The sequence below is a fragment of the Borostomias antarcticus genome, assembly GCF_949987555.1.
Source record: "Borostomias antarcticus genome assembly, chromosome: 14".
Taxonomy (NCBI): domain Eukaryota; kingdom Metazoa; phylum Chordata; class Actinopteri; order Stomiiformes; family Stomiidae; genus Borostomias; species Borostomias antarcticus.
This window is the reverse complement of record NC_140247.1, coordinates 24514297-24525173: the sequence shown is the minus strand read 5'-3', so window position 1 is coordinate 24525173 and position 10877 is coordinate 24514297. Positions and strand designations below refer to the sequence as shown.

The window sequence follows — 10877 nt, the reverse complement described above, 5'->3', positions numbered from 1 at the left end:
GAACTAATTTGACAACAATGAAGTTATTTGACGTGGTATTTGCCGAGTCATCTGAAGGGGGAAGGAGAGCAGAGCGAACGAGCGACGCCTCTCTCAGGCGTCTGGAGACGAGACTCAGAACTCCCCTCCGGCAGCACGACGGACGCCAGATACCCGACTCTCAGGAGAACACAAGGGTCGTAGTTCAGCAGGTTCATTCTCTGCTTCTCCAGAGTAGGGTATACATTTTGATTTGGCGGTAGTCAAATGACATATATGTGTCTTTCAAAATCTCCTTTCCAGCATTGTGTCCTGTACACAACCCTTTCACAAGCTGCACAACACCTTACCACACAGGCACAGAGGCTGGTTGTGTAAAAGGGTGTGTTTCAAAGGCCACCGTGTGAGATCCATGATAGATTTGCGCGTGTGTGCGCACGTGTGTGTGTGTGTGTGTGTGTGTGTGTGTGTGTGTGTGTGTGTGTGTGTGTGTGTGTATGTGAGAGAGAGTGGCTTTTTGAGACCACTGTAGTGAAGCTGGCATCTTTTTCTATGTTCTATATCCACTGTATATACAGTAGGTCATCACATTGCTACTCTTTGTGACATAAAAAGTGTAATTATGAGGGTATAAGCGCTCCATTAATTCATTAAATAATTCATTCTGTAACCTGCTCCACGACAGGCTCACTGTAACAGCGGAGCCGACCCGCGGTCTCAATTGGAGACACCCTTTTGTTCCCGCCGCACGGGACCTGCTCAACGAGGCAAGATGGGCGGACTTCATCCGGAATGGGAGGAAAACTCCTTTTCATCCTCCATACTCCTCCGTTTCATCCCGGCCGCCGGTGCTTCCCCTCCCGGGATGGACTTACCCAGACTGGCGTGGGTGAGGCTCAATCGCCTCCGGACCGGCGTCGGACGCTTCCGCTCATCGATGCACAGATGGGGCTTGGCATCCTGTGCGGCGTGCGAGTGTGGCGCCGAGGAACAAACCGCAGATCCTGATACCATATATCGGACACCCAACGGAATGCGTGGCCTGACGGTCGTGGGTGACGAAACGGTGACGTGGCTCCTGGAGGTGTGCTGGATATATAGCCCGGGTGACCCCTCACCCAGGCTCGGGGTGGTAAAAGGATAGCCCCTCGGCCCCGAGCCTGGGGGGAGAGGATCAAACATCTAACCCACACGACGAAGAAGAGATGTAATCATAGGCTATTCCCTGTGCTTCTGAACTGTTACCAACTTTAATTTCAAGTACAGTATGTTGCCTTGAATTATAGATTTGATGCAAAGCCTCAATGGAGCACAGTTGTTGTTGTTTTTTTCTGCGGGACACTGTAACTACAGTATGACACAAAGGCAGCCTTAAATACAGACTGACCTGTCCGACTGTGTCCAAGTCCAGAGGACGTCCTGCTCTGTCTGTCCTCCTTTCCATCCTCCTCCAGTCCAGGATTTCAGTCTGATTTCACAATCCTCACAATCAGTGTTAAAGATAAATCATCAAAGAGTTAGGCCTGATACAGTTTGTAAATCCTGGACAGTATGGTCTTTGGTATCCTTCCTAATGAGAGATCAAAGCAGCAATTTCTTTGCTGTGTACAGTAATATACTATTAGTGAGCCTAATGCAAATTTTTGGCATAAAAAGCCATTTGTTTTTAAATGGAGAGCATGATGTCTATGTGTGCATCGAATTCCCTCTGCATCCAAATTGGGTCAAGAGTGTTGTTCAATTTATACAGAACAGTGGGAGTTGTTGACATGATGACTGCGTCGCTGTCTGAGGGGACAAACAGGCTGTATACGTCTACAAGAAACCAGCGAGGAAAATGGCCTCCTCGCATGCGAGCCTGAACCACACGAAGGCCAGGACAGCCGCGCCAAACACACCCAGCGTATTTTCATCCAAAACAGATGTTCTCTGGTTACGTAACGAGCAACGGGCTCTCCTGCCAGCCTGTAGAAGAAGCGCCCATGCGGGAAATCACAGCCTAAAACTCGAAATCCAAAAAGTAACATTCCCTTGGAATTAATTGTAAGCGAGAAAAAGGGACTCTCTTGCTCTCGTGTAGCCTACCTTTGCAGCGTCCAGTGACAGCCAGAGAAGATGCCGACTCTCAACTCTATAACTAATGTAAGAATCCCTGGTTGCACTTCTTGCAAGTGAAATGTGAATAGTATTCAAAAAAGGCATTTGAATAGTCTGATGCTGAAGCTTTGGGGAACAGACATGCAAACTGGCCTCCATTTGTTGACATGCACTGATTCACATTCATGAGTGTACCAGGGAGTGGAATTGTGAAGGTTAATGCACCTAAGAACTTCACTCATTGGTGCACTCATGTACTGTGATGTAACATCAACAGACACGCTTGGCTGAGGTATCAGGGTTCAATCTAGGATCTGAACCTTATTGTGACAACAACACAGAGGTTACACAAAGGTCCACAGTCTACAGAATCACAGCAACAAAAAATTTCAAAACGAATCGATAGGCCGAGCAGTCAACAGCAGAGTTACCAACATTCATCAATATTCTTGAAACCGACACAAAGTACAATCTAATCAGTTTATCAAGACTTGGGATCCCACACAACCTCATCCTAAAATTGCTGGTTCTCGTGTGGTATAGGTCTCAGGTCTGAGGTAAAAGAAAAACAATGAAGCAGATGGTAGTTTGTTTACCCTGTCGCTGCCCCTGCCCTCCGCCTGGCGTGTTCTCTTTCTGTTCCCCAGGAAACGATCCCAGACCGGGCCGGCACGCAACGGGGAAGCAACACCAGATCCACTTTCACTCTGGCTGCCAATGTGTCTGAAAGAAAACCAACTGGAAAAAAAAAACATTTCCCTCAGTCACCGACTCTGCAGTAATACTGTATTTTGAGCTCCGATCCGCTGGCGCTCTATTAATACACTGAACTTTAACTCTGTTGATATGCAACCATTACATAAGGTTATAGGGCTAGCGTTAGCTACCATAGGTGAGCAATCATGTCTGGAATCATTAAAACAGTAGTTTGCAGGTCCAGACAACTCACTATAATCACTAAACCTGCCTACCACACACACTGACTTGGCGTCCGAGAGCATGGACTGATAGTTTTCCAGTTTGTGATCTGTGTTGTAGCTGCAGCGTTATTATCAAGGCTGAGGGAGGTTTATGCATCGTAGATGGCCAATATGCCTGGAGCAAACTGGAAAACTTAACACATCCAGCTCCATTTCTTCATCGAAAAACAATGAATTAAAGCCAAAGAGTCAACATAACGTGTAAACAAGGTTTATTGCAATGTGCATTTTGTATCCATACATCGAATAGCAGTTTCATGGACACAATACAGCAACAATACCCCACGTTAAAAATCACGGAACATAAAAACAGGAACCTCTAACAAGACTTCTTTCTCCCTGTGAAGTTGTACACACGGTCCTCAGCTGCTTGGTTGATGAGGCAAAGTCTTTGGTGGCTAGAAAACACAGAGTTGGATCACAAAAGGTGTGTATGTATGTGTGAGTATGTCAGGCGACAGTAGGCACTGTTGTCATGCCGTTGTTTAAAGTTGGCATCTGAACGGAACAAAACAGACACATGCGCTCCTCACTACCTCCCTGCTACAAGTCTCGAACGCCTCAACATTATAAACATTGTAGTAATTTACAAAACTAGTAAAGGGCTGGATATGTCCACGCTCCCATATATAAATCATCTTTTTTTCTCAACAGTATACAACGCTCCTATTAACCACATTTTGATTTTGTTCAGAATCACAAAACAAAAACAAAAGAAAAAGAACAGGATTTCTTCCCCCCTAAGCAGCAGAAACAAGCCAAGCTTATGTTATGAATGAACAGTAATGGCGGCCGATCACCCATTCGGAGAGGTCCTGACCTCTCCTGCAACAGTCCCGACTCCTACAGCCACCCCTCAGCACAGGAGCGCAGCTCGTCCTCGTCATTCTTTTTGGGACATGGGAATGCGCTGAGCGTAGATACGGATACAGTCATATAAAGGTGACGTGTCGTTTAGTGACTCCGCTGAGCTTGAGATGTGTGGGGGGGGGGGGAATCCACACAGGGCTCTCGGTGTGAGACTGGAGGGGCCATCTCTAGAAGGAGTTCCTTTTTCCTTGGCTTGTCCTTCGACCACACAGACACCCCCCCCACCTTCCCCCACCCCCAGGTCAGTGTGGGTAACGCCCCCCCTCCCCCCCCCAGCCTACCCACCCCCCCCTCCAGGGCCAGCCCCATCACACAGTCCTCTGCCCCCTCTGTACCGGGAGGGGGAACGTCAGAAGGGCGGGGCCGGACGCCTCCTAGAGCAGGTAGGGAGGCGCCGCACCCCTATTGTCCCAAAGCAAGCGCTCTCGGGCGTAGTGAGACGTCTCTCGAAACGCTTTTGTCTTAAAAAGGAAAAAAAAAAAGAAGAGAGACCAAGTGTGAACGTCAGTAAAGACGGACGGGCCCCTGGCGCTGGCGCCGACTCAGAGCGTCCGGTTCCCCTCCCTGGCGGGGGGGGGGGTGTGTCTCATTGATCTGGAACAGGCTGCTCACTTTCGCCTGAACACGCGGGTACTGGCGACGACTACAACTTCGGAGGAGGTCCATGACAGGTGTGAGCGGTGGCTCTGCCCGCCCCAAGGCAGAGCCACCTACACAGCAGATCCGGAGCCCACCGGGCGGGGCTGCTCGTGGCCCAGCGACCCCCCCCCCCCCTCCTCCTCCTCCTCCAACCCCTACTAGCGCCGGCTGGTGGTCCAGGACTAGCAGGGTGTCGGAAGGCACGCACGACTGGAACTTCTCCATCTGCTCGGGGCTGGCCAGGTTCTTCAGCAGGCTGTTCTCGCGCTCCAGCTGGTTGTTCTTCTCCGCCAGCTCCTTGATCTGCTCCTTGAGGATCTCCACCTCCTCACGCACCGCGTACATCAGGTGGTTCTTCACCAGATCCTGAGAGAGAGAGAGAGAGAGAGAGAGAGAGAGAGAGAGAGAGAGAGAGAGAGAGAACGGTCATCACCAGAGGTCACTTTCATGTGATTCAACTCTTGCACTGTGCGATCATTTGCATTGACCTGTCTTGTCTTTGCATCGTCTATTGTTGTCCAGCCCTGAATTTTATGCACATTCCAGAACAAATTCCTAGCATGTGTAAAAACCTATCTGGTCAAAATAAATCTGATTCTGATAAATGATAGCTGAATGAGAAAGTTCCCACACAAAGAGAGACATCGGTTACAACGTTTAGGTGCAACCTGTGCAGCCACCGACGCCCGTCACAAATCTATTTTGGAAACACAGACAGACAATCAGAGGTGTTGCCCAAAGATGGTTTTAGAAGCTGCAGTAACCAGCAACCCTCGCTGGGTTGACACACAGCAGGAATGGACTGCATGATCTATCACTTGAGATAGTGCATCTGAGCATTCTGGTCCTGAGAGAGAACAACCCGTTCTCCTAAAGCTTCCTGCCTTCTCTGTCTCTCTTTCTTTCTCTTTCTCTCTCTCTCTTTGCAGCAGTGAGCACAGTAGCACACGCACATGTACAGAAGGCATGCACCCGAATGCAGTGTCCTGTCCACTAATAATAAACAGGCTAATATTAATTAACTAACTAACTAACTATTAACTACTAGGCCTATTCTAGCAGATATGGTGCGGTATTTCTTTTCAACTTACCATGGCCTGTTCAATCTTGTTGTCGATGGCCACCACGCTAGCACCAGAGGCACTGCGAGAGAGAGGAGACACACTGTAAATATCATCATGTGACATCAGCAGTCAGTCAACACTAATGATTCATCTACTGATCCAAGAGCAGAAAGGTAATGACATAACATCAGCAGTGTGTGTACTGGGCTGGCCTTCACGCATTAAGATTCAAGACCGGTAAATAATGACACAGTAGAGAGGTTTTGTGTGAATGGGTGACCGGGCTCATCTACTATCATCACGCACGGACGCAGCAGTCGATCGTGCACGAATTACACGCGTCGGATTTAAGTTATATTTCTCTCGCAAATAACCCAGAAAATATGTTGATATTTGCGCGAATCAAAATTCCTAAATCAGAACATAAAACGTTTACTTTGATACGTTTTTACGTTTAGTGACATGTTATTGATTAAACGGCCTATTCGTCCAAGCAGCCTATCAATTGCATGTATGAAGATTGAAGTCCAATTGTGATAAAAGTCCAATTAATTACCTGTTGTCGAGTTTAACCGATACAACATCTCCCCCCAATAACGAGGAGAAGAAGGAGATGGAGAAGTTATGCAGCTCGTAGACTGCCACCTCCATCGGGGACTTGGCGAACATCTCCGAGCTCATGTTGAGTACCAGACTCGTTTGGATGATACTCCTCGCCACGTTTGCGATGGGTTGATACTCTAGATTATAATCCGGGCTGTTTCTGGATTCAGCTTCGATCACGATGCACGCCTCGGCTTGTCTGAGGGCTTGTCTGAGTGCTTGTCTGAAGCTGTGCAGATGTCTGAAGCTGTGCAGATGTCTGAAGCTGTGCAGTTGTCAGTGTGATGCGAAGCCACGTTAGTTTCAGTGAACTGAGACTATTTCTGCCGCCGGCTGCTATATAAGAGCGGGGGAACGTGACGTCATTTGACGCGCAAATCAACCGAGGTTATGCAAATGAGCTGCTGGCATGACTCTCTTCTGGCCCTTTTCTCAAATCCCTTCACAACAATGACCCGCAGACCGAGTTCAGTGAGCTATTCTCTCAAATACATTAATAATAATATTATAATAATAATGTAATGTTTCTGTGAGTGGTATGGAACAGGATATAGCGCTGCAACGTAGGCTGTATATAGCCTGAAACATTTATTATTTGCTACTTTTGATTATCAACATCAAATATTATAGTATTTAATTAATGCGAATTATACAATTTATCCAATAGCCTATAATAGGCCTATTTAAATTAGGCCTTTAGGCTTCATTCATTTGTAAGGGACCAAGTAGCCTATTTTTAACCCTAACAGGGCACACAATTGAATTATGAAGGAAAACATTTTGGATTCGCTTTCTCTATTCATTTTTTCCTTTCACTTTTTGGTTTCTTATGTTTTGATTGAGTTATTGGCACACTGTGTGCAACAACAGCACGGATTGCAACAGCTATTATTTTGGGGGGGCTGCCATGGGTATTTTTCCACCCACTTCCCTGTAATTTTCCCTCGGTCAGAACTCTATCGGCCTCTAGTGGTAAATGTGTCGCATTACATGTGATAAAGGTTAATGGATAACCCTACGGTTGAACTATTGATAACGGTTTCAAGGACACAAATTGAGTGATTTTCCATTGTCCTGTTGTCGTCCATTGTCTTCATGTGTGTTAAGAATAACAACGAGAGCAGACTGTTTCAGCATGTCTTGTGCCTATAGGGTTCACATCCAGAACACCCAGTAGAATAAAATTACAAAGCTCCCATTCATCCTAATTTCAATTTAGGCCTAGTGGAGAGCAACTGCAGAGGAAGCAAGGCTGAAACCACCGACTCATCCTTTAGGATTCCTATTACCTCCTTGCTCAATCCTTGATAGCGTTATACACAGAGAGGCGAGGTGTGTGAAATATTTAAAGCACTAGTACAGCCAAGCTTTGTCCACACCAAACTAGCTGCCTTGTCCCTGAGCAAAAACACTGAGCAAACGGATATAGGGCTAAACTTTTACCTTGACTCCACTTACTGTAACTGAGTTACACAACTTGTGCATGATTAAATAAAACATGCAGTAGTCATAAGTGAATAAGTGAACTGCTTCCTGAATGAGAAAAGTACATTTGCACAAATGACCAAGACTGGTCTAGTCCTGAGGGACCTCCTTCTTTAAGGGAGTGAGAAATAGTTTGATGGTGTTAACCATTCTCAGATTACTGTGCAGTGTGCAATGTTTTGACGCTGTGACTCATTCACGGGGCGGCTGTAGCTCAGTTGGTAGAGCGGGTCGTTCAGTGATCGAAGGGTCAGTGGTTCGAATCCCAGCTCCGACTGTCGACATGTCGAAGTGTCCTTGAGCAAGACGCCTAACCCCAATGAGCAGGTTAGCACCTTGTATGGCATGCCGCTATTGGTGTGTGAATGGGTGAATTTAAAGCGCTTTGAGTGCCGCTAAGGTGGAAAAGCACTATATAAGAGCAGTCCATTTACCATTCAAGACAGCAGACGGGTCATGTGATATTCAAGACAGCAGACAGGTCATGTGATATTCAAGACAGCAGACAGGTCATGTGATATTGCCTCTGAAACGGGCAGAACTGGAACATCAATAAGTAGTTCATCAGCAGTTCACCAATAATATACTACTGTACTTCTGCTGCCACCGTACTCGCTCTGCCGCTGCTGCCAATGTCGTCGAATTGTTATACAACCTGTTCAACTACCACAGAGGCGAGACTGTGTGGCAGACACACTAACACGATTACACAGAACCCCATTGGCTGCATATTACTGTCTATGCCGCCTGTCAGTTTGTGTTTCATGCAGTGGTGTGCTGATACTCGGTCCAACACCACAGTGAGGGCCCCAGAATTCCCTCTCTCTCACTCCAGGACCACCCACTGGGCCGCGGGGACGCTAATTAGCTTCAGAGAAGCGGGAGGATTCTGTCAGAGAGAGAGAAAGAGAGAGAGAGAGTCTCAGGAAGGAATCACAGAATAATTGGTAATGCTACTATTACAGTAAGCACTGTACACACTGTGTCTTCCTGTCTCACTGAGGTGGCGGGTTAAGGCTGTGTTCTTGCTCACTGGGCAATGCGCTCATATGCTCTGCTCTGGGTTGGAATCTAACATTCTTCAGAGTGAGAGAGAGATGCATTTTGAGCCCAAACCTGCATGTGGATCATTCAAGACAAAACAAGATGCATAATGTATATATTTCCAAAGCCAGCCTCTCGGTGCAATATAACGAAAGACCATTACTAAATCAGGTGTGTGTGTGTGTGTGTGTGTGTGTGTGTGTGTGTGTGTGTGTGTGTGTGTGTGTGTGTGTGTGAGTGTGTGTGTGTGTGTTATGGCGTTGGAAAAGTGCCACGTCAAAGCTAACCAACTGGCACTACAGGCACTTTTCCAACGCCATATGTGTGCGTGCGTGCGTGCGTGCGCGTGCGCGTGTGAGCGTGTGCGCATGTGTGTGTGTGTGTGTGTGTGTGTGCTACTCAACCATAAAACCTCAACTCTGACTCTGGTTTTCCCTTTAAGAAAGCCTTGCCGGACACCTGGTGCGCCAAATCCGGTGAGTCATTGTGCAGTCGAGCGTTGGAAGCGCTCTTTCCGTCAGATGTCCCAATCAGAGAGCCGATCACGTTATATAACTGTCTCATCTGAATTCCCGAGGCCGAGCTAGCAAGTATGAGTATGATCTACAGTATGCTGTACTGTACATAGCAGCCGGAGGGGGCGGCCTGATTCCAAAGTAGGCAATACACATCATGGGATAAAGAATATTACCCCAATGTTTTTTGTTTGTTAGTTTTTTTAAATTATCATAGTAGTTTAGTATAGTAGGTATTTAGCTTCATAACCCTGTTATAAGGTTATTAACAATCATACAACGGTCGATATCAACATTTTGACAGACTGTGAACTATTACTGCTCATTGCTCATGTCACAGCCAAGTACACAATGGATATCTATGCCAATCCAGATCCATTATAATATATATCATATTTAACATATTATGGTCCGCTGGTTGCTCTGTATGATCATATATTGCATATGTCCATAGAGATCCATTGTGTACTTATGATGCTAAATACCAAACTACTCCTTTAACTAAGTGCATTGTGCTGTGAACAGAGAATATAGACCAGTCCCAGATCAGCTGTAGCGCTCTAGGCAACATCTTTGATGGTAGCGGACATATAACATCATAACAAGAGTCAAAGAAGTTGGCTAAAGAACATAGAATGTTGATCTGGAAAGAGGCTTGATTTGAACCTCGGTGTCACTCAGAGACTGGTGGGGATGTCACTGGCATGCCTTTCTCTGTCAACACACCGCCTGATTGACATCAATAGCACGTCCCTAGACAATACCCCTTCTGTATCAGAAACACAATGGATCAAGGGATCAAGAATATCAATGATTATTGAAGCCCCCCCCCCCCCCCCCGCCAAATAAACAAAGTGCATCTCCATGCTCTACCTTGTTGTGGGAAAAATAGATTTTCTATTCTTCAGAAATCTACTCTGTGTTGTGCTGTAATGTCTCCTGTAGCCTTTCATGATGCAAATTGCATAATTTCTTTTAGATATTGTGCAAAAGTATGGAATGTTGAAAAGAACTGAGCAATCCCTTTACTAAGATTTCCAATGAGAAAATGCCCTTTGGTAAACACCTTTAATGTATAAAAATGAATATATAAAAATTGAATTACATCTCTTACGTAGATGCCACCTCATTTTATGATTCAGATGAGAATATTCAGCCATCATCGTTCTGTCATAGACGTAGATCAGACACAGTGAGGATGTTCCCTTAACCTTCTCTAGCCAATCACTATTACATGTCACCCTTAATGACTCTCTCTCTCTCTCTCCATCTCTCTCTCTCTCACACACACACACACACACACACACACACACACACCTGGGCCCATTTCAATCATCCACCTTTTCCCTGGAGTGTGCCCTCCATAGTGCCACAATAGCACAAAGATATATGCATATAATACTCTGTACATCAAATATATCATACATGTCAAGGAGAGAACTACTACACAGGCAAGGGAGGAGGAGAAAAGACTGTTCAGCGGCTGTAAGAATAGACTGGGAAATTCTGCTTTCATGAGCTAACCAACTCTAACCCTAACGTCACCATAACCATAGCTGAAATGCTTGAAATCATTACTTCCAGCCGCCATAAAAATAGTC

The 10877-nt window shown here is 46.2% G+C and overlaps 1 protein-coding gene across 2 annotated transcripts in view; it reads right to left on the bottom strand.

Annotated features, from left to right (window-relative positions):
* Positions 1-4230: 4230 nt before the first annotated feature.
* The window catches only part of tsc22d3 (TSC22 domain family, member 3), a 46125-nt gene continuing 39478 nt past the window's right edge, over positions 4231-10877 (bottom strand). The window contains exons 1-3 of one of the 2 annotated variants that reach the window (XM_084449085.1): positions 6186-6525; positions 5657-5708; positions 4231-4931 (exon numbers count right to left, since the gene is read on the bottom strand). In XM_084449085.1, coding sequence (XP_084305211.1) covers positions 4431-4931; positions 5657-5708; positions 6186-6310 — 678 coding nt within the window. In that variant the 5' untranslated portion in view covers positions 6311-6525 and the 3' untranslated portion in view covers positions 4231-4430. Of the gene's footprint in view, positions 4932-5656; positions 5709-6185; positions 6526-10877 lie in introns of those variants that run through there. The other variant, XM_084449084.1, reaches the window with a different exon arrangement.